The sequence below is a fragment of the Pelmatolapia mariae genome, linkage group LG7 (assembly GCF_036321145.2).
Source record: "Pelmatolapia mariae isolate MD_Pm_ZW linkage group LG7, Pm_UMD_F_2, whole genome shotgun sequence".
Lineage (NCBI taxonomy): Eukaryota > Metazoa > Chordata > Actinopteri > Cichliformes > Cichlidae > Pelmatolapia > Pelmatolapia mariae.
Window position 1 is genome coordinate 5,078,803 of NC_086233.1, and position 22,148 is coordinate 5,100,950.

Consider the following 22,148-nt stretch of genomic DNA (forward strand, 5'->3'; position numbering starts at 1 on the left):
CTTTTGAATTTATTTATATTTTTATTTTATGAATTATTATACTGTTTTTTCTTAATACTTTTTAGCTGTTTAAATTCCTGCTGTCTACTATTTACAGTCCGTTTGGAGCACCCACAATTTCGTTGTACATGTACAATGACAATAAAGGGCTATTCTTTTCTATTCTGTTTTTTTCTTCTCATGTTTTTTCTAATATTTTTATAGTCATTTTTATTATGATTATCTTTTATAAATGTATTTAATAACCAACACCTAAATTACAACTTCAATAACGACACAAATACCAAAAAAGAAAATATCAGCGACGCAAAGCGTCACGTGACTCCGCCTACGTGACGTCACGTGGCAAGATGGCGGCTTCCTTTGGAGAAACGCTGCTGCTGTGATCGTGTTTACTTGCCTACTTGTAGAGAATATTCAGGTGAAACCAGCCTTCATTCAACCGCAGAGGGGTCCGAGTGTTGTGGCGGAGATGAAGACCTTCTGCGGGAGAGCCAACCCGACCACCGGGGCTTTAGACTGGGTGGAGGAGAGCGAGGAGTACGACTACCACCAGGAGATAGCCAGGTATGCTCAGGGGGTCCAGTGACCACATCCACAGATGTGGTTTACAGATGTCTTGCGTACCCTGAAAACAAAGATCCTTAGAAACACTGAAGATATTCGCCACTCTGTGATCCTGTATGGAAGTTCAGTGATGCCGGCAAAAGAAATTGTAACGTTTGTCATGAAAATTCTCAACTTAAACGTGTAAAAATGCTCAATAAAGATAACAATATGAGATATAAAAGCACAAATAATGATATGGAAACAAACTACAGATACAGTCTCACTCTACACTGCTGCTGATCAAAAAAAGGTTTTGAAAAGTCAACTTTATTAACTGAAGTGAAAAATATCACGGAAAAAATGGCCTAAAAAATGAGAATTGTAAAATAAAATCAAAAAATTATATGTTTGTCTTTCTAAATCCAAGTGTAAACAGAACATGACTATATTTTCTAAATTGTACATTCATTTTTTTATTTATCTTTTTCTTAACTTTCCTCTGTTTTAATTAAGCTCCTTTGACTGACGTATGCCTGACATGTTCTTTGTTGGTTATGTTTTCAAAAATGTTGATTTTATATGTTTAAACTGCATTAGTGACTAATTTTTATCTTTTTCTTCTTTAATCAGTTTTTTTAAATTTACAATGATCCTTCATCGGTTTATCTTTCAGGTCCTGTTATGCAGACATGCTGCACGATCACGACAGGGTAAGACCTGGAGAAAAAGTCCCTCTCTCAGAAGTGCTTTTATTATTACTAATAATAAACCCAAATAGATGGATAACACATATAACAAGTGTCGTGTTTGACAGCAGAAATAAAACAACTGAAATCTCTTTGCTAACGTCTTTAACAACACCGCTGACATGTCTTCCACTGTAGAATAAGAAATACTATGAGGGCATCTGGGCTGCTGTAGCCAGAGTGAAGGCTCGCGGCGAGAGGGTCATCGTGCTGGACATCGGCACCGGAACTGGCCTCCTGTCGATGATGGCCATCACGGCCGGGGCTGACTTCTGTTACGCCGTGGAGGTTAACATCACCAAACGCTCTCTTTCAGGATGGATTCATTTCCCCCTTGCGGTGTTTTATTATCAGTTAATAACTTTGTGATGCTTTCCTGCAGGTTTTTAAGCCGATGGCCGAGGCAGCGCAGTGCATCGTGGAGAAGAACGGCTTCTCCGACAAAATCAAGATTATTAACAAACACTCCACAGACGTCACTGTGGGACCAGGTCAGACACTGCAGTACTGCATCAGGCTGTGTGTTAATGAATCTCAACTTCACAGCTCACTCTAAATCAATTAAATCTTCTGTCCATATATTAACTTACTAACATCACTCTTTTCTCCCAAACTGTAACAATTCACTCGAAGCAAAAAACCAAACAAGCAGAGGACCTTTTTAAAAAAACAGCATTCATTACTTACACACCAGTGCATCTGTTTTCATAACCAGAACCCTGTTTTCCAGATGGAGACATGCAGGTTAAGGCCAACGTCCTGATCACAGAGCTGTTCGATACTGAGCTGATCGGTGAAGGCGCTCTGCCCAGCTACGAGCATGCCCACCAAAACCTGATGCAGGTGTGTGCTGTCACACTTTTCCTGCATCTGTCAGCAGCTTCCTCACAGCTGAAGGTTTGGGCTGTTTCCAGTAGTTTTACTTTCCTTTTGCTGCCCTGCAGGAGCATTGCGAGGCCGTCCCTCACCGGGCCACCGTCTACGCCCAGCTGGTAGAGTCGGAGCTTCTCTGGAGCTGGGCTCAGCTGCAGCCAGTTGAGGTGGAGGGGGCCAGGCTGGTCCCTCCACCCACAGTGGGCCGGTGTGCCGGAGCTCACGCGGTGTGCGACATCCAGCTGAGCCAGGTGTCTCCTGCCACCTTCACCCCGCTGGGTCCCGTCTGCACCATGTTCACGTAAGAAAGGAGACACTTGCTCGTATGCATCTGCAGTTATTCACATCCCTCTCTGACTGTCATCCTTCCCTTTCAGCGTGGATTTTAGCAAACCTGTAAGCAGTGCCTTCCAGGCCCACTCCTCCCAGTTTGTGGCTCAGTCAAGCGGCCGGGCTCAGGTGGTTTTGTCCTGGTGGGACCTGGACATGGACCCCAGTGGGTCCATAGTGTGCACCATGGCACCCAGCTGGACTTACCAAGAGCCAAAGATGGCCCCAGTGAGTTATTGACCTCTGCTTGTGTTTAAGCAGCCAGTAGCATCAGACTAGAGCAAGCTCTTTAACAGCTCAGGCAGCAGTGCCACAAATATTCTTAGAGGGAACAACACTTCAGTGCACTCACTTTATATACAATGAACATGTCTCCATCTGTATGCCAGCAAAAATCTGTGATATGATTCTTTGTGGTGTGTGCAGCATGAAGAAACAGTAGGAAAATGTGCCTGGCAGTCTTCATCTTTGAAGGTTTTTGCACATAATAATGAAACTGCAGTAAAATCCACAACTGACAGGATAAAGAAGCCAGAACTGAGTCTGCTAAATATATGAAGGTATTTTCTTAGTTTTGCATAAACAGCTGAGGTTTGATTCACTGCGTTTAGAATGAGATAAGATAAACCTTCATTAGTCCCACATGTGGGACATTTTTTTTGGTCACGGCAAAAAGTAAATCGATAAATCACTGGTCACTATCGTGTCTTTCAGTGGCGTGACCACTGGATGCAGAGTGTGTACTTCCTGCCTGTGGAGAGCCAGGTGACAGAAGGAGAGGAGCTCAGCCTGATGGTCTGCCACGATGACTACAGTCTGTGGTACAGCCTGCAGCCTCGCAGGTACAGCTTGCTCAGACGTGTGTATACGCTTTGAACAATTTATTTTAAGAGACTTCTTGAATCTGCCTGCAGCTCACCAAGAAGACATAAGTGTGATTATTCTCATTGAATATGAGTGAAAAGAACTAGATTCATGTGAAAAACTGCACCCTATGATTCAGTGGCTTGTAGAACCACATTTAACAGCAATAACTTGAATTATTAGACATTACTCACAAACATGTCCTCCTGGCTGGGAATTGTCACAAACTGGTCTGAATGTCGATCGTTTCAGCCAGCGGGGCTCACAGACTGAGGCTCCTCCCTCTCGGCCGTGTTGCACCTGCCAGGCTCACCTGGTTTGGACTCGGCCGCGTTTCGGCGAACTTAACGACAGACGGCGTACGGAGAGCTACGTCAGCGCTCTGCGCAGCGTAAGTGGAGGCATCGATACCGCCTGTGTAAATTCAGATATTCACGAATATGACTGAGGTTTAACGAGCTGTGTGAACTTCAGGTGCTGAGAGAGGACAGCGTGTGTCTCAGCGTCAGTGACGGGAGTCTGCTTCCTGTGTTCGCTCACATGCTCGGAGCCAAGAAGGTATGCCGCTTTCACCTCACAGATACTGTCGCTCTGTGACATCATCAGCGTCACGCCTGTTTTCACTTCCCTGTTTTTCCTTTTTTACTCAGGTGTTCGGTTTGGAAAACTCCCAAATGTCTAAACAGGTTATTGATGAGGTAATCATTTAGATCATTCTCAGCGGTGATGCTTTGAAATGTTTCAAGCACTGTATGATTTTTATTCTTGTTTCATTTTGATAAAAAGATGATAAAATGGTTTCATATAACCAAAACTGTGTCTTATCCTACTTGTTACGTCCTGTATATCAACATGAAAGCATGTTTCTCTGCAGGTTTTGCAAGCCAACTCCATGAAAGGATGTGTTGAGCTGCTGGAGATCAGGCCGGAGCAGCTGACCAGTAATGATGTAGGAGGAGAACAGGTACCGTCGTCTTCCCGATGCGACCAGGAAGCATCTGAATGCAACACATTTAGACTCCTTTAGGAGGATGTACCACAAAGCAGGATTAAAGGGTTAACAAGTTTAAAGTCTTGAGTTTCCGTGTCACAAAAGTGGCTTTCTTTTGACCTGGCTAAATCACCGTGGTAACACATAACCTGGTCCAGTCCAGTCAAACTGGGAGCATCTATTAATCTGTTATGACAGAGAGCATTTTACGTCAGGAGTCCCACCCACATGAGTGCTAAGGAAACTGAAATGTGTCAGGTGATGTTGGTCTCTCCTGTGCAGATCTCCGTCCTGATGGGTGAACCGTACTTCAGCACCAGCCTCCTGCCGTGGCACTCCCTGTTCTTCTGGTACTGTCGCACCGCCCTGGCAGGTCTTCTGCGACCCAACGCCAGCATCCTGCCCCGCTCTGCCTCCCTTCACGTGGTGGCTGTGGAGTTCCAGGTGAGGCTGTTATGATTGTTGTTATCATCTGTATACAGGGCGATCAAACGTTCCCAGAATGGGACCCATAAATATTAAAACCAAAAAATCTTCTCTTTGTGGAAATCAGCTTACACTTGTTTCTGCAATGATCCTTCAGACTTTACACTTTAACCAATCAAATAAATATTTAATCAATCTATCAGATGTCGGCTGCTTATGTGAATTCAGGTCATATTCAGTGGTTAATACTAATGTTTCATCGAAATGGCAACAAACAAGTTGCTATTTTGTTTGTTTGGGTTTTTTTTGTTCATACCGGTGAGTGAAGGTGTTAAATACTCTGATCATTTTCTTTATTGCATTTCTGCATCTCCATCTTTCAGTTCTACATGCTGTGAGATTCCTCTCATGTGGAGGGAATGACTATGATTTAAGACTCAGTGATTTTAGACATATATCCAATTATTTAACAAAAAAAATAAACGCGTTGTTTCTCTCTTTGTCCGTCTGGTAGGATTTGTGGAGGATAAGAGCGCCGTGTGGAACCTGCGAGGGCTTCGATGTCACGCCCATGGATGAAATGGTCCAGGTAAAATGAGATGATTTCACTGGATGTTAAATGAGGTTTTGAATGAGTTATTTCTATTTTAATGGTAATACTGTAACATTTGGATCAGTAAAAAGCATTATCTTAAAAACTCATTAGAGATGAAGTCATCTGTAGTCGTTTTTATTGAACTTTACCGTCAGGGTGCTCTGTGCTAGTTCTATTTTGTGAGTTCTATCAGCTTTTGGGATTGAAGGTGTCAGGAATAAGACAAATGCTCAAACAGAGACACCTGTAAATACTAGTTTGACCCTGAGAGAGGACTTTCATGTGCACAAACTGCTAAACTTCAACCTTCAAAAACTGAACAGAACAATAAGAAAACATAATGAAAGCAAAGCAGTTAGTGACTAATGAGTGATTTGGAAGATGGAAACTTCAATGCAGAATCAACAGTACAGTAAAACATTGTGTCATCTGCATATAAATGTACATACCAATTTGTGAAGATGAACTAATGTCATAAAATTATATTGTAAAAAGAAGTGCATCTACAATTGAGCCGAGTGAAACACCTTTAATTAATTTTTGGTTTGAATTCTAAGCTCATCAGCTCCTGCAGCTGTAACTATCTGTATCCAAATAAATCCTTATATCCCCTCAGCGCTCTCTGGATTTCCGTGAGTCCCGTGAGGCGGAGCCACACCCCCTGTGGGAGTATCCTTGTCGAGCTCTTACCCAATCCACCGCTGCCATGACCTTTGACTTCACACAGTGCCTCCCTCAGCAGCCAATCAGCAGCCAGGGCTCGCTGTCTTTCATTAGGTACAGTTACTTTAATCAGTGCCAGAACTAATTTGAGACATACATGTCAGTGTAATGTGTTGGTTTTTCCATCATTGTGGCTGTTGTGTTATTTGTCTTTTCTTTTCTGTAGTTTGTTTTGTCTCTGTATCTTCTCCTCTTCTCTTTCTCCTAACTCCCGATTGGTTGAAGCAGCTACTCCCTGAGCCTGGTACTGGTTCTTCCTGTCAAAAGGGAGTTTTTACTTCCCACCATCTCCAAATGAGTCAGTAACATATTTTCTATGTTAAACGTGCTTTTCAGGGAAGGTCGTTGCCATGGTGTTGCGTTGTGGATGGAGTACCACCTGACAGATGACATCACTGTCAGCGCAGGTCTCAACAGACCAATCAATGAGCAGGTATCTGCCTCCGATTAGACTTAATGTCCTTACTAAATGACTCTTTCTTTAACTTAATTGCTAACACAGTGTTGAAAGAGCCCCGCCCACAGGGTGAGAGGAGAGGTACACCCTGGACAGGCTGCAGGACTAATACACAGAGACAAACAACCATTTACACTCACATTCATACTTATGGGTGATTTAGAATCACCACTAACTGCATGTCTTTGGACTGTGGGAGGAACCACAGGGAGAACCTCTTACCCAGGCATTCACCAGCACTACCAACAGATGTGTAGTTTTATACAATTTTAGTCTTCTAGTCTTTGTAGTTGCAGCAGTTTAGAAGGAAGCCGGGTGTCTGCACAAAGCCGTACATGTACCCTGTTAACCCTCATCGGATGCTTGTCAGTACTGCTGATTGTTTCTAATGTCAACAGATTTAACCTGCTATTATTTGGTAGGGCTGTTTTGTTTCAATGAGAAAAACAGTGATTATGAGTGCATATACAATACTGTAAATTAAAAACAATTAAACCAAAATAAGTTTAAAGAATCACTAAAGATTACTAAAAGTGGTCCTCGGTGGAGCGTTTCACTGGGAGTGTGAAGTTTGGGGACACAGTGGACTTGTTGGGTTTTACAGCAGATGTTTCTCCTGCAGGGCGATTGCGAGTGGAGTCGACACAGGAAGCAGGGAGTCTACTTCTTCGGGTCGCCGTGGGAGATCTCAGGTGACGGCAGGGCCGCGGTGTCTTACAGCTTCACCTTTGAACCCAGTTTAGGAGACATTAGGATGGACTTCAGTGTCACGTCTCAGTGACGTCCAGCAATCACCGACTGAACAGCTCACTTTTTACCAAACCTTACATTTAACATGTTCTGTTCTGACTGAATCTCCATAATTAACCATAATTCAGAGTGTGGAACATGAGAAGCTTAGTGAGGATGTCACTAATTCTAATTTTTACTTTCTGAGATGGTACCGCTGCGGGATATTTTGTATCAGCTGGACATTAAAAGTCTGTTTGAAGTAGTTTTTTTAATTCTCATTACAACAAAGGTTTCTAAGAGGTTTTGGTGTACAAGAGATGTAGCAGCTGTCAATCAGCAGGTTACAGTCTAGTAAAGCCAAATGTTGTTTTGAGAAAGACTATTTATTTGATATTCAGGAAATTGTTTTATAAAGTTTTTTTTTTTAATTGGTGTCAGAGTTTTTGTGAAAGAAATAATATTCTAAAACGAGTGTTTAAAGCTGCTGTTTGACATGAATGTGTTTTGCTAACGAGGTGTCAAATTTGCCCAAATAAGTTTTATATGACTTCATATTTTTCCTAAATCTCTATAAAAAGCAGACAATGTAAAGGTGGCATGACCCAAACACCAAATATCTGTTAATGTTCAGAGAACTGTTCACTGTCTTCTGTAGGGATACAATATTTGATAGTTTTCTCTAGAAAATGCTAGAAAAAAAAGTTTCTTAATTTCCTAAAGCACACGGGAATGACTTTAAATGTTTTTAAAAGTTTGAGAGTCGGCTAAATTATTTTCTTTCAGAGCAAAGGATTACATTTAGATCCTGGGCCACCTACAGTCACATTACCAATAACCATTTTTTAAGTATTAAGTCACATGCAGTGAAATAAATGGGATATGTTTAAACAGTGTAAGGCTGGTTTTAGTTTATTGCAATGAAACAAAGAGAGGCAACAACACTTCTTTGCCTTCCACATACATACAGACCCTTCATTTGAACAGTTTAAATGCCGTTTGGTTTCGATGTCAGCATCTGTAAATCTTAAACAGCAATATGTTTCCACTCGGTTCTTCAGCTGTTAGCGATCAGGTGTAAATAGAAGTTTAAATACAAGGAATAAAGAAAGCACGTCAGCTTTTCAGTATGACCTAGAAATCCTTCAGGTGAAGGCGCTCTCACTATAGACTTTGTAGTCAACAATGAACCATTTCTATTGAAGCTTCAATGTTGGAAACTGCAATCCAGCTGACAGATGGGGAAAAAAAATCTGTATGGTGTAATTGCACTGATCATCTTGAGAGTTTACTTTATGTTTTAAATCTCATCACAGCAGGACTCAAACATTCTCAGTGCATATTTACTCCTGTGACACTCCAGTGTGGATTATAAACAAAATGGATCAGCGAGGTGCCTCACTGATCCTCGGGGTTTAATCAGAGGGAATCGTGTCTACAGGGTCGGAAAAGAGAGGAATGTCATGTCTTGAAGTTTGAGCAGCGCACGTTGCTGAAATTGTGTTTCAAGCGTCCGTCAGTGTGTTGTTGTCCAGAACGATTTTCTCTCCCGGCTTGAACGCCGGCATCCCCAAGTACGGGCAGCTGGCACATCGGAAAGCATCGCCAAGGTAACACTGCCACAAACAGAACAAAGATTATTATTATTTCTTTATTAGAACCAGAGGAGGGATGAGGTACCAATGCAGGCTTTGAAAGTATACACTCACACTTCCACAGGCTGATTTTGGCAGGTCAGTCTTCTGTTTTCCTTTACTCTCCTGCTCCAGCTCTTCAGCTAGCCCACATGTGCTACACAAACATACAGTACAGCATCACGTCACATGATGTCCTTCATGCTCATGCAAAAGTTTCAGATTGCTGCGAGTCAAACTTCAGATTGCTCATAACACTGGATCTGTATGCTGTCAGTGAGAGCAGACGTCCTTAATGCGGACATCTCAAACATAAATTTTATAAGTCATGAAGCTGAAAATGAGCATGAGCCCAAAAAGTTGTGCATGGGTAAATCTTGTAATATCTGGTTAAAAGTGCACTGACATTTCTGAAAGCTCAGATATTGGTCTTAAATCTCTCTAAAATATGTGAGATTTAAACAAAACCTCACCAGTTCTTGCAGGCTTTCTTCTTCTTGCCAGCTCCTTCTCCACAGCCCGGAGCTTTAAGAGAAGCTGGATCAGGTTTTTTCAAATCATCTTCATCCAGCAGAGCATCCGAGTCCATCAGATCCTACACAGAACATAAACACAAGGGACAAGAAAAACATCAGAAAACATCAGTGTGAGGAAATGTGCCTGTAAAGCTCCTGCCATGGCATTTCCACTCAACAGCCCAGGGTTTAATACAGACCTATAACAATCAAGTGTGTTGCATTACACCAGGTTTGAGCAAACTGCAGAAAAATCAGCAATTCACCACAAACTACATCGTGCTGAAATATATATTTTTTTCTTTAAAAGATGATTTCTTCCTGCCTAATAAACTGTCACGTGTGCGTGGTTCAGCGCTTCAGTCGGTGTATAAACTCACCACATCATCATCGTTCATGTCGTTGGCTGACAGTGTCCACATTTTCACCGTGTTGGGATCTAGAGCAGGTTTCTCTGCTGAAATCACAGATTTTAACCAACATTAGCTTCACAGCACAGACAGTCTGAGGAGCTTACAGACTCACAGACTCACTCGTCACTTATAATGATGCAAATGCAGTATTGTTAAAAAAATAAAATAAAATGCTACTGTAGTGAGGATGACAGACACTCCGAATAGGAAATGAAGTTTCCTCCTCCAAATGGAAATTACTTTATTCATAAAAAAAAAGAAGCGATCGCAGACAAACTGGATTATTGTGTTTGTATAAAGAGTGGAGAAAGTCACTCGTCTTCTGTTGATAGTCTTTAAAATGTGAAAACGTTTTTTCAAATTGGTCAGCAGATTCCTAACTTGATTGTTCTTGACTTCATAGTGGTACTTCATGTTTCTTCAGTTGGATTTTCTTTCTTTTTTTTTTTTTTTTTAAACTGAGCAGAACTCAGTGCCATAATCATAGAGCTTAACACTCTTAAAGCACATTAAGAAAAACAAAACAAAAAAACCCTACATACTGAGGTTATTTTGTGATGATCCACCTGCTTATTTGCATTTCACTCACCTGTGACGTTTAACAGATTAGACATAAAGTATTCCTAATGCCCAGACAGTAATTTCTCCTTTGTTAGAGTCATAAATCTGTCTAATCCTGCACCACAGGGCTCATCCCTATCATCATCATCAACTCAAACCTCTCTACAAACTAAAGGAAATCTGGCATCTGTAGCCTATTAGATCATAGTTGACAGAGACGGTGAGCTGTGGACTCAGAGACAACAGGAGAAAGAACAAAGCGTACTTATGAAGCCTACCTGGCTTGGCTGTCTTTTTCCCAAACGACAGTTTGATCTGGCTCGATGACCCCACCTCAAAGTCGGGTTTGGAGGCAGATACGCGGACTCGAGACAGGGTGTCTCCTTGGTAACCAGAGGCTGCCCTGAGGGAGCTCAGCGCTTCAGGACTGAGCTCTGCTTTGCTGACCTGAATGATGAGAAGGCAAACTGATATAAGCATGGCACAAAATCAGGGGCTGGATCCAGCCTTGTGAATACGCCCAGCTGGGAGCATTTTTTTTTTCCACCCGTGACGTGAAGACCCACAGAAATAACGTGTTGCAGCTAAATTTGCTGCTTAACTGGTGGACCCACAGTGAACGGAGGATTCCTCCATGTTCATACTAACACTCTGGGATGTGCAGGCACACTCAGAGCAGCAGTTATACCGTGCCCTCCCTTATTAATCAGCACTGGTTAAGGTAGGATGTGGCTTCATGTCGGTGTAGCACTTTCCCTGTCCCTTTTACACCATTATTGGGCTGGGAAGAAAGTGGCAGTGTAGCGTTTTGCCCAAAGTTCACAGTTTTTTTAATCTCAGTAAATTTAAAAAAAAGAAAAAAGAAAAAAAAAGGTATGCAGGTTCTGGGGAAAACCCTTGTGACATGTGCAGAGGAGGGATGGTGGATATATTGGACAAAGGATGTTGAATATGGACATGACTGAGGAGGATGGCAGGGATAGGATGCGATGGAGGCAGATGATGCTCCGTGTGAATGAGGAAGCAAAAATGACCATCAGGTCAAACTATTAACAATAATTAGACCTCCTCAGTAAGGGGATTCTCAGAAGCCAGCAACTGAAAGACCCATACCAACTTCTTTCTTCCAATCATGTTCCTCACTGTTCAAGCAGCTGGAGACTCAAAATCTGTTTACAGAGACAAGCTTCCAGGAATTTAAACCCAAAACTAACTTCACAATATGTCAAACCGGTGCCTCAAGTGCTCCGATCAGCTGGTCTAAGTGGAATAATGTCCTGAATATAACTGCATGTTGCTGGAGTACACAGTTCCAGGTGGTGGGGAAAACGTCCCTCTACTCCACAGTGTGAACTACTCACCTCTGTTACTGACAAAAAGCCAGACAGCTTCAGAGCCGACACCAGCTTCTCAGCTGTCCTCACACTTTGTCCTTCTGATCCTGTAACACAGATATACTCAGCACATTAAAACACATCGACACCGAGGATAAATACACCTAAACTGCTGTCGTTAATATGTTTCCACTGTTTCACTTAAGCCACTCTTGTATCACGTGTCGAACAACAGTGTCCTTCACTCTCATTCAAAGTCACGTCAGTCATGCTGCTGAAGTGAGTTTAACTTGATACCTGAACAGTTTGCATTGCCAGTGGTTACTATTTCACCTGTCATCCTTACAAGTCACCTGCAGGGACCGAGTAGCAGGCTCCAGAGAGTGGTCAGAGTAATGGTTTGTTGTTTGTTGTTAATGTTGATCAATGGTCATGAGAATTTGCATAATTAAGATTAAGGAACTGACCTCCCAGCCCATTGTTCCTTCAGTGGGCTGGTTTCAGTCATTATGCAAATGTACTGTTTATAAGATTGGGGAAACCTGCAGTCAGCTGAGAATGAAGAAGTCACTTGGATGAGTGACGAAACGTTTCTCCCACAAAACGCTACGTCCAGATGAACAGAATCAACTTTTGGAGAGATTAGAGTAATGCTGGAGCTCCTTAAAATGACCCAGTTCCAGGGGCACAGGAACCTTTTCACAGCTCTTATGACTGCAGGAATTAGGTACTAGAAAAGTTCTTGGAACCCTGTTTTTTGGGGTCTCTTAGCTCCTACTTCAGGAGGTGTTTAACCTTTTAATAACTGAACAGTGATTGGTTCAGATGTGAAAAAAATGCTATTGCAGGCCAAGCATATTTTTTAAAGTTCCATGCAAGTCAAAAAAAACCAATGACAAAATGAATAACAGTGAAGTCCTGGTGTTATTAGGATTAAATGTAACAGGTAAAAAGGATTCCATGCTGGCTCAACAAAGGGAAGCAAAGCAATGCAGAGCAAAAATCTAGAAGCTCAAACAGGTTTACACACTAGGTCACAGGGTCAAGAACACTCTGATCCAGACTCTCATGAGACTCCGTAACATCTCAGCATCCCTCAGGAGGAGCTGCTAAGCGGGACATCTGGACTATCTTTTTTATATTCCAGCAGCAAATGGATGAATGGACTACTGTCTCTTACCTGTAACTGGTTCATCGAGGACCAGCCGCCCTCCAGGTTTGAGCACTCTGGCTATCTCTGCTAGAGTCTCTGAAGTGTGGATGGAGGAGCTGTCAGTCAGAAGGCAAGAGAGCACCCAGTTGAAGGTGGAGGCCGAATGAGAGGCTGAGGAGAGGACAGGAGGAGACAATTAATGTGAAATACGCTATGTTCTGAACTGCAAACTAAGGTATTTCACAATGGAGCAGGGGTTCAAAGTGAGACGTAGGAGGTGGGTTAACCATAAGACCCAGTGTGGAGGTGCACTGGAAGAAAATGGATATTCTTTGTGGATTCGAGTTTCCTTTGTCTTAAAGTTCTGTCGATTCAGAAATAGATTTTATTCATTTGCAAGTTTTATTAATAACCTCTTACAGGCAGGTCTGTGTGCACCAGGTACATGAAGTGCATTTTCAATTCCCGCCACCTCAGAAAGCACCTCTCTTTATCAGCTGTTCTCCCGAGTAGTTAAGTAGTAGTTATGATAAGTACTGTAATTGTGACTATTTTTAGACATTTGCACACATAAACCCATGACAGAGATGAAGGGGAATTTAACGCGTGTTGATTGTGGTGATGATGACAGTCTACAGCTGCTGTTTCAGCAGTTTTCCTTAAGAGGTTAAGTCAGAGCATGTGTTAAAAAGAAATGATCAGGTGAACTCACACAGCAGCAGCCTCTCCATGTTCTCCACCGCCACTCTGCCATCCGCACCGACGACCGCTCCCAGCTCCTCTGCGTACTGCTTCAGGGCTGCAGGTGTTGAAGGCTGAGCCCACACCAGCAGCACTTTGTCTCCTGCTCTGATGCCAAGGTCTGCCATGATTTCCTGGCGGAAGTGAACTCAAGTTTTTATACCTGAAAGTGCAGCATCAAAGTTTGTGTGTTTGAAGGTGTAGGTAATGACTACTGCAGCATTCCATCCTTTTGCTGCTGTGGCCTCCACCATGACAACATAAATCCCACATGTACTTGTACAAAAACAAAAAAGCAAATCTTGTAATTCTTGTTCTGGGAAAATCAACAGCAAGTGAACTCTTTCTTCCTGCTATCGTTTAGACCAGGGGTGGGCAATCTCAGTCCACGAGGGCCGGTGTCCCTGCAGGTTTTAGATCTCACCTTGGGTCAACACACCTGAATCACATGATTAGTTCGTTACCAGGCCTCTGGAGAACTGCAGGACATGTTGAGGAGCTAATTTAGCCATTTAAATCAGCTGTGTTGGTTCGAGGACACATCTAAAACCCGCAGGGACACCGGCCCTCATGGACTGAGATTGCCCACCCCTGGTTTAGACTCTCTGACTCTGTAAACAGCAGCCGGGTTGAAGCTAAGTTGTTCATTAGAAACAAGCAGCAGTGGAGAAATAATGAAAAGAAACTGCAGTTTTGGTGTCTGTGGAGGTTGTAAAATTTCAACCCAAGGTCTGTAACTTGATGAACCAGCCAGGCTGCAAGAAAGGCCAAACTGGCATGTCTGTAACATTAAGACACAACAGATTCATCCAGTGCTCAACTCGACTCTCAGTTACACAGAGTCTTGATTCAGTATTCTGCAGAAGCCTCTCTGGCAGCTGTTAAAGCTTCAAGTCTTTTGGAACATGGCTCCACTGGATTATTTGGGGATTGTTTTAAACTGCCATCTCTGTCTTTCCACATGTTCTGTGAGCTTTAAAGGTGTATTTACCAAAAGCACAGGTACCTCATATTGTGTTCAAGCACTCATACATGACACACCATCCTCTCAAACATTTAATTACTCAGCGGTAAATGATGTTGAGGAAGCTTTAGGGGATCTGTCCTGGGCCGCATACCTCAAACGTGCACTGTGAAACATGTCTGAAATTTTTTGTATTGACTGTAACGTTTATTTTATTCATATCCTATAGAACATTTGAAGAACAGAAGCTGACCCAAAGTGCTTCAAAGATGGGCACAATATCATTCGAGATTTCCTAAAAACACAGTATCAATATACATGAAAGGCATGTTTTCTTACATTAACTAATTATTAGTTAAAGTAAAAATCACAGTAAAAATCAAACCTTCTGTTTGCAAAGGGGAGCCAATCAGGGGAAAGTTTAAGGAAATCTTAAATAAGATACACCACGTGACTGCTCCAGAATACGATAGATAAGGGGTATTTATATAAGTGTGAATCTTAATGTAAAGCTATTCTAATATAAACGTGGAAGTGCAAATGAGTGTAATAAAAGTTTTTAAGATCCAATCAGAGTCAAATTACAAAATGTTATTCTAATGTTATCGTACAAAGGTCTAGAAGGATCCCTGTCGCTCTGTAAGTGACAGTGAAGAGATGTGTTTAAAGTCTCCAAAACAGAAAACCGCTTACGTGATATACCAATAATTAGAGGTTTGTTCTTGACTCCGGTGTTTCAGGAGCTCCGAGGAGCAAACAGCGCGACGCAGCACCGGCAGAGGCCCGTAATCAGCTCCTAACGACGGCGTGAACACCAAGCAGCTCCCGGTACACGGCTACCCGCGGTATCAAAGGCTTAACGTCTGTCTACTGCTCTCCTAAAAGGCCTCTGGTGGTAGAATTAACTAAAGAAACAAAACGTAAACCGAGCCTACACGATGACTTGCCTGCTGTCCTGATGGCAGTTAAACTCAGCTACAATTACGTCAAACCGTGTTTCCGGTTCCTATTTTCAAAGTAAAGTGTTTGAGACTGGCCCACAGGCTGTGTGAAGGTTCTTCATACATTATGTATACTTGACTTTATATTATGAATTAATTTAGGCACAATAGGTTTATGCTTACCTAATACAGGATAATCCAAAATATATTTTTCAAACCTTTTCATGGAAAAGTTTTTAACTATTAAATTTATTAAAATTACTTCTTTTTTTTTTTTTGCATAATTCGGTGGTCTTAGTTCGCGTTTGGGAAATTAAATGCTCTATATGTAAATTTTAGCTAAAATAATGGCCAAGTTTATGATTACTGGGACACAGACATGAGGAAACACACACACACAAACATACACTCCTAATTCGGGCGTTTTATTTTGAAATGCTCTGACTGGATTTCCGCTGTGGGAGCGAGTCGCGCGGTGGTGACGCCGCTGTGAGCAGCTGATATGGCGGCGCTGCTAAGAGGTCTGCGGGCTGGAAGGGCACTCCGTGGCCTGAGCAGCGGTAAGAAGGGGTCACCGCTGGTTTTGTGACTATACCGGAGAGCCGGGGACACGTTTTCCAGAACGCGTGTCTGTGTCTGCGTTATCAGCGCCTTTAGAACGAGCGTTTTATTACCGTTAGCTGATCGCGCCAAAGGTGACCATGAAGGACGATATCAGCAACAGGGAACTGAGTGTAGCTCCAAAAACGGGGCTATTAGGAGGTTTGTAGTGTCCGGGTTGGCTCTGCCGGGCAGACCTCACAGGTGACTGCAGGGTAAACACGTAAACAGGTTCCTACACCGGGAGGGGGCGTGCTCTCTGCAGTTATACAAGCTGTCTGAGCGTTTCTAATGAAACCCCTAATTATAGCTCCCTTTTCCTCTATCATTGCAAGTTCTGTGAAACACACACATGTGCAGTCTCCTATCGGAGTGTATTTACGGTAAAGCTTCAGTATTTGTTGATTAGAGTTTGCAAAAAATGTACCAAACCGCACATTTTCCACTGAAATACACACTTAAACTATGAAAACTATCAATCGTTTGATACCTAAACAGCCTAATTTATACTAAGTTAGTATAACAAATCAATTTTAAAATGCTCCCGTTGGAATACTTTGGGGTATTTTTTATAATTTGCCCACATTTTATTGGAATATAAAATGATTTGATATAAAATATATAGAATATATATAATAGTTAATGAATAAACGAATAAAGCTAAGTCCATATGTCCTATACTGACAGGTCACTTTATTAGGTGCTAGCACTGTGCTAGACCCCCTTTCTCCTTCAGAGGTGCTTTAATTCTTCATGGCTCAGATTCAGCAAGGTGCTGGAAACTTTCCTCTGAGATTTTGGTCCATGTTGACATGAATGCATCACATCGAGACTATAGATTTATCAGCTACACATCTATGAATGTGTTCTACAACATCCCAAAGGACTGGTGACTGGAGGCCATTTGAGTACAGTGAACTCTTTTTATGTTCAAGAAACCAGTTTGAGATGATGTGACGTGTTTATTCTGCTGGAAGCAGCCACCGGAAGATGGTCATAAGGAGATGGAGATGGTCAGCAACAATACTCAGATAGGCTGTGGTGTTTTAATGGTGTTCAGCTGGTTTCAAGAAGCGTGCCAGGGAAATTCCCCCTCCTTATTAAACCACCACCAGCCTGAACTGTTGAGACGAGGATCGACAGTCATCAGACCAGGCAACATTTTTCCAGTGTTGTGCATTCAGAGATGTTCTTCTGCGTGTAGCAAGTGGTTATTTCAGTTACTGCTGTCTTATCAGCTCGATGCAGTCTGGCTGCTCTCTTCCAACCTCTGGTATCGACAGATAATTTTCTCTGCTGAGAACTGCTTTTCACTGGATATTTTCTCTTTTCAGACTGTTCTCTGTAAACTAGAGATGTTTTTGTGGGGAAATTCACAGCAGATCATCAGTTTCTGAAATACTGTCTCACAACAACCATGGCGCGTTCAAAGTCATTTTCCCTCCCATTCTGATGCTCAGTTTAACCTCTTAAGCCCCAAGCCTACCTGATCTCCTGCCTTTTGCCCCCGTATCAGGGGGCGTTGGGGCTTAAGAGGTTAAACTTCAGCAGGTCATCTTGACCATGTCTATATGCCAGTATGCACTGAATAGCTGACACATGGTTGGCTGATTAGATATTTGCCTTAACAAGCAGCTGATGTAGTGGCCAATGAGTGTAGTATAACAAGTATTTAGTGCAGCATTCTCACCAATATTTCTCTTAAGTGTAACAGATGGGGAAATAAAGTACTTTATACCATGTGAGCTTGAGTTTAATGTAAATGTGAGACTTTGTACTGTGGTTTGTCACATTTAATCCTTTTTCTAAAAGTTTGGTAAAAGTGTGAACAAATACAGCGCACAATGGGAGGAAAGTGACAGGCGATAGAGATTCGATACACCACGATTATTACGAGAAATAAACAAGAAAACAAGTACACCATATTAAAAATGAATCTGTGGAAGTAAATCCATATATTTGTATTCTCCAGTGGTGGCTGCACCAACAACAACAAACCCTCAGTGTGTCAGTCCGAGACGAGGCTTCCACTGTGCAGGGCTGAGGCTTCAGGATGAGTCCAAATCTGACAAGCCTCCCTCCTCAACCTCCTCATCCACCACCTACCATGAGCACTACCAGGCTCACTCTGCTGAACAGGACACGGCGGCTTCTGCTTCTGATCCGGCAGCCGACCAGTCTACCGATCCAAACACCAGGTCAGTAATCGTTACATTAGTCACTTCTGTTATTCAACAGGAATTTTACAAGATGCTTTCTGATGTGGGAGAGCTACACTTGGTCTCACATTGCCGTTTGTCTTTGTGAAGTTACCAGGATCAGAGCGGGGAGCAAGATGAGGAGTATGAAACAGAGGAGCAGCTTCAGGCTCGAATCCTGACTGCCGCTCTGGAGTTTGTCCCTCTGCACGGCTGGTCGATGGAAGCTATCGCAGCTGGTGCTGAGGTGAGAGAGTAGTTCAAAGACTTTATCGTGTAGCCCTGTGTTCGTATGTAAGCTGCACCGTTAACACTGTGGTTGTTGTGTCTGTACCAGAGTCTGGGTTTGTCTTCTGCTTCCACCGGTATGTTCGAGAAAGGATCCGGAGACCTGGTCCTGCATTTCATCGCTCAGTGCAATGCGCAGCTGACGGAGATCCTGGCTGAACAGCACAATCAGGTCCAGCTGGGCCAGGCTGAGTATGTATACACAGCAGCTCACTTTGCAGTTCAGCTACACCATATTGTCACAAGTATTTGCTCTCTGCCTTCACAAACATATGCACTTGATCATGACATTGTCTAAAACCTTTTGGTGTGTTGAAGCATTAAGAGTTCCTTTCACTGGAACTAAGAGGCCGAGCCCAATTCCTGAAAAAAACCCCCACACTATAATCCCTCCTACACCAAACTTTACACTTTGCCGGTTGCCAGGACAGCGGTACTTGTCAGTCTGCACTGTGCTAACCCAGACTCATCCATCCGATTGCTAGACATGTAATTCATCTCTCCAGAGAACACGTTTCAACTGCTCGAGAGTCCAGTGCCGTTGTGCTTTACACCACTGCATCTGATGCTTTGCATTGTGCTTGGTGATCTAACGCTTGGATGCAGCTGCTCGGCCATGGAAACATTCAATAATGCTCTTTGTGCACTGTTCTTGAGCTAATCTAAAGGCCACATGAAGTTTGGAGGTTTGCAGTGACTGACAGCAGTCTACAGACCCCTAGGGACTTGATTTTATTTATCTGTGGCCATGGAGGTGACTGGAACACCTGAATTCAATGATTTGGATGGATGAGTGAGTACTTTAGGGAAGACTGTGCAGGTTCAGCTTGAGCTCAGGTTTAATTCAGGTCGATTACTCACCTACGCTTTAGGCTAGAAAATAAAACACTCAGCGGGACAGGTAGTATAAAAGAATGTGAAAGATGTAAAATGACAGATTTCTCTTGCAGACCAAAGAAGACTGCAGATTTTATAAGAGATGCTGTAGAGACCAGACTGCGCATGTACATCCCCTACATCGAAACATGGCCACAGGTACAGTATGGAACACTGGGAATATGAGCTTCTGAGTGTGTTCACAGGTCAGGAAGCTTTACTTGATATTGTCTTCTTAGGCGATGAGCCTACTGCTGCTTCCCCACAACATCCCCGACAGCCTGAAGCACCTCTCCACGCTGATGGATGACATCTGGTACTACGCCGGAGACCGATCCACAGACGTGAGTGGATCCTGTCACCCTTCTTCTTCTTCTTCTTCTCCTTCTCATAGCTTCCTGTCCCCCTTTCATCACCACCCTCAAAATGTCCGACCTGCCACCTCCCAGGTTACTGCCCCTATCGACACCTCACTTTGTCCTTGCTGGTACACTGAAAATACTTGTTTCTTATTGGCTGGCAAGTGCCACTTGAGCATTTCTATATAAATAGTGAATGCTCGCTCCAAGAGATTATATCACAGATACTGTTTAACTAACAAGATAAAAACAAAGAGGAAAAAGAAGGCTAACGACCTTCTCGTGAGTGATTGTTTTAAAGTTTTTTTATTGACACATTTCTAGTAATTGGTAATATTTGGTTTGTTCCAGTAAAGGTGTAACCTCGGAAAACTATTGACACCTGCAGCTGTCACGCTAACTGCAGTCATGCTTAAATTTGCAGGCAATGCATGCTCTTACACTGTGTGCAAGCAAGCAAGCAAGCAATTTATTTATATAGCACTTTCAGAACAACTCCCAACTGAACACAAAGTGCTGTACACTTGACATGCCAGAAATGATACATTGAATAAGTAAAAAAAAAAATAAAGATAAAAATTAAAAAAATAAGATTATAATTAGGACAAAATCACCATTATCACATACGTGTTGTCTAAGCTCTAGCTAACTAACCAGCCCCATGTTGGCTCTTGTTGTATTTACATTTAAGTTTGCATGTTGCGATAAATCGGTGCAATCATTTTCCTGGCAAAATCTAAAGAAATGAGTGGCAGTTCAAGGCTTTTGCACAGCACTGTTTTCTGGGGCAGTCTCCTGTGTGCTCTTCTTTAAAGCTGACCTTTTATGTGCCACTGCATCCGTTTTACTTACTTTACTTTTGAGTTTACCTTGGACTAAATGTGGACTAGGAGTAAAACTGCAGGACTCATTTCTGTTGTAGATGAATTGGTACACAAAGCGGGCGGCGCTGACGGGCATCTACAACACCACAGAGCTAGTGATGATTCAGGATTCCTCTCCAGACTTCCAGGACACCTGGACCTTCCTCGATAACCGCATCCAGGATGTAGTCAACATGGCCACCACAGCCAAACAGGTAGAGAGTGAAACATTGTTAAAGACTCACTCCTGACTTCTTTTGAATGTTTTTGCAGAAGCACATCTTTAATCACTTTGCAGCATCACCCAGCAATGATAATAACAAATAAAAGACCCGAGATTTAGCGTTTTAAGAGAAATCTTGTAAAAGTGAGTCTTTATACACCTGAACCTGTTCTTCAGCCGTGCGTAAGCTGTGTGTTCCACTTTGATGTGTAGGTGCAGTCAACAGGTGAAGCAGTGGTGCAGGGACTCATGGGAGCTGCTGTTACAGTGAGTCTTTTGTCTTATATTCACCATTTAAATTCACTCTTCTCATAACTTCTGCCACAGGATTAGCAGAGATACTTAAGTCTTCACGCTCTTCTTAGATCTGTGCTGTTAACTCTCACATTCTTACCTCAGAAGCACATCACACTCTGTGTAATGCAATCATTTTGCACTGAGAAAGATTCATTCAGTTAGAATAAATGTCATAAATTTGAAGTACCATCTTACTAACATCCTGAGGTTTGACAGAAATCTGCATTTTGAAGGAAACTGTGTTCATTAATGTCTGCACGCCTCTTTTTCACAGCTGAAGAACCTCACAGGATTGAACCAGAGAAGATGAAGCACCGATCCTGACCGTCCACATCATGAGCAGAACTCTGAAATGTTGGATTATGGCTGTTAATAAACAATAGAAGGAGCAAATTTGTTTCTGATCACCTGCAGAAACTCTCACCCGCTGATCCTTTCACTCTCCTGCTCAGATCATTTTTTTCCTTTGTACAGAAGGACACAGATCTTTAATTTAGCTGTTGAATCAAGTGAAAGTTCAATAAAATAGTAATTGTATATTTAACTTTTTTTTTGGTTTGTCTTCAGTTGTGAAATCAGTTTCCCACTAAAGAACTAAGTTTCTTCAGGTCAAAGTCACTATATTTTACTAGAGCAAAAAACCCTGTGCCACCAGAATGATTTGAAATGTTCTGCAGTTAAAGTTTTGTATATAGAGACTTTAAAGTGTCTGGTTTGGGACGTTAGCATTAATTGTAATTGATCTGTCTGTATTACAATGAAAAAGCAATTTTGAAATGTCATTACATATTCTGTTAATGTCTTAGTTTGCCCACCAATCTAAACGCTTGAAATATTTGTTTTACGTTAATGCGAGACAATAAAGTTCTTGCCTGAAAAGGAATATGCAGATAATCTTTGCGAGC

At 42.4% G+C, this 22,148-nt stretch overlaps 3 protein-coding genes across 7 annotated transcripts; 2 read left to right on the forward strand and 1 right to left on the reverse strand.

Moving 5' to 3' along the window:
* The first annotated feature begins 345 nt into the window (after positions 1–345).
* Positions 346–8,177, forward strand: prmt7 (protein arginine methyltransferase 7). The gene is made up of 17 exons (XM_063477634.1): positions 346–567; positions 1,223–1,259; positions 1,434–1,583; positions 1,678–1,786; positions 2,026–2,138; positions 2,240–2,469; positions 2,546–2,726; positions 3,213–3,340; positions 3,615–3,753; positions 3,837–3,920; positions 4,013–4,060; positions 4,237–4,326; positions 4,636–4,797; positions 5,294–5,368; positions 5,991–6,151; positions 6,434–6,530; positions 7,177–8,177. Exons 1-17 carry the CDS (start codon positions 473–475, stop codon positions 7,333–7,335), a joined length of 2,058 nt encoding a protein of 685 aa, XP_063333704.1. The 5' UTR covers positions 346–472; the 3' UTR covers positions 7,336–8,177.
* A 2-nt stretch (positions 8,178–8,179) lies between these two features.
* Positions 8,180–15,601, reverse strand: ciapin1 (cytokine induced apoptosis inhibitor 1). Of its 5 annotated transcripts, none has more exons than XM_063477641.1 (9): positions 15,546–15,601; positions 13,606–13,768; positions 12,921–13,064; positions 11,768–11,847; positions 10,685–10,853; positions 9,813–9,889; positions 9,391–9,512; positions 8,993–9,074; positions 8,180–8,899 (listed from the first exon to the last, which is right to left on the reverse strand). In XM_063477641.1, exons 2-9 carry the CDS (start codon positions 13,760–13,762, stop codon positions 8,789–8,791), a joined length of 942 nt encoding a protein of 313 aa, XP_063333711.1. In that variant the 5' UTR covers positions 13,763–13,768; positions 15,546–15,601; the 3' UTR covers positions 8,180–8,788. The 5 variants fall into 5 exon arrangements, with proteins under 5 accessions (XP_063333711.1, XP_063333709.1, XP_063333710.1 ...); XM_063477639.1 differs by having other exon boundaries at positions 15,301–15,580; XM_063477640.1 differs by having other exon boundaries at positions 13,606–13,797; positions 15,301–15,580.
* A 390-nt stretch (positions 15,602–15,991) lies between these two features.
* coq9 (coenzyme Q9 homolog (S. cerevisiae)) lies at positions 15,992–22,107 on the forward strand. The gene is made up of 9 exons (XM_063477636.1): positions 15,992–16,099; positions 18,112–18,337; positions 18,449–18,584; positions 18,675–18,817; positions 19,576–19,660; positions 19,741–19,845; positions 20,783–20,938; positions 21,160–21,213; positions 21,518–22,107. Exons 1-9 carry the CDS (start codon positions 16,042–16,044, stop codon positions 21,551–21,553), a joined length of 999 nt encoding a protein of 332 aa, XP_063333706.1. The 5' UTR covers positions 15,992–16,041; the 3' UTR covers positions 21,554–22,107.
* Positions 22,108–22,148: the final 41 nt, after the last annotated feature.

Bases quoted from the DNA above. Each gene is read 5' to 3' on its own strand.
- prmt7 (XM_063477634.1), top strand. From the start codon at position 473: ATGAAGACCTTCTGCGGGAGAGCCAACCCGACCACCGGGGCTTTAGAC. The intron at 1,787-2,025 runs GTCAGACACTGC...CCTGTTTTCCAG, and splicing joins AGACGTCACTGTGGGACCAG to ATGGAGACATGCAGGTTAAG. The intron at 3,921-4,012 runs GTATGCCGCTTT...TTTTTTACTCAG, and splicing joins ACATGCTCGGAGCCAAGAAG to GTGTTCGGTTTGGAAAACTC.
- ciapin1 (XM_063477641.1), bottom strand. From the start codon at position 13,762: ATGGCAGACCTTGGCATCAGAGCAGGAGACAAAGTGCTGCTGGTGTGG. The intron at 9,890-10,684 runs GTAGGCTTCATA...CTGTGATTTCAG, and splicing joins GAAAAAGACAGCCAAGCCAG to CAGAGAAACCTGCTCTAGAT. The intron at 9,075-9,390 runs GTGAGGTTTTGT...ATGTTTGTGTAG, and splicing joins AAGAAAGCCTGCAAGAACTG to CACATGTGGGCTAGCTGAAG.
- coq9 (XM_063477636.1), top strand. From the start codon at position 16,042: ATGGCGGCGCTGCTAAGAGGTCTGCGGGCTGGAAGGGCACTCCGTGGC. The intron at 18,338-18,448 runs GTCAGTAATCGT...GTCTTTGTGAAG, and splicing joins TCTACCGATCCAAACACCAG to TTACCAGGATCAGAGCGGGG. The intron at 18,818-19,575 runs GTATGTATACAC...TTTCTCTTGCAG, and splicing joins GTCCAGCTGGGCCAGGCTGA to ACCAAAGAAGACTGCAGATT.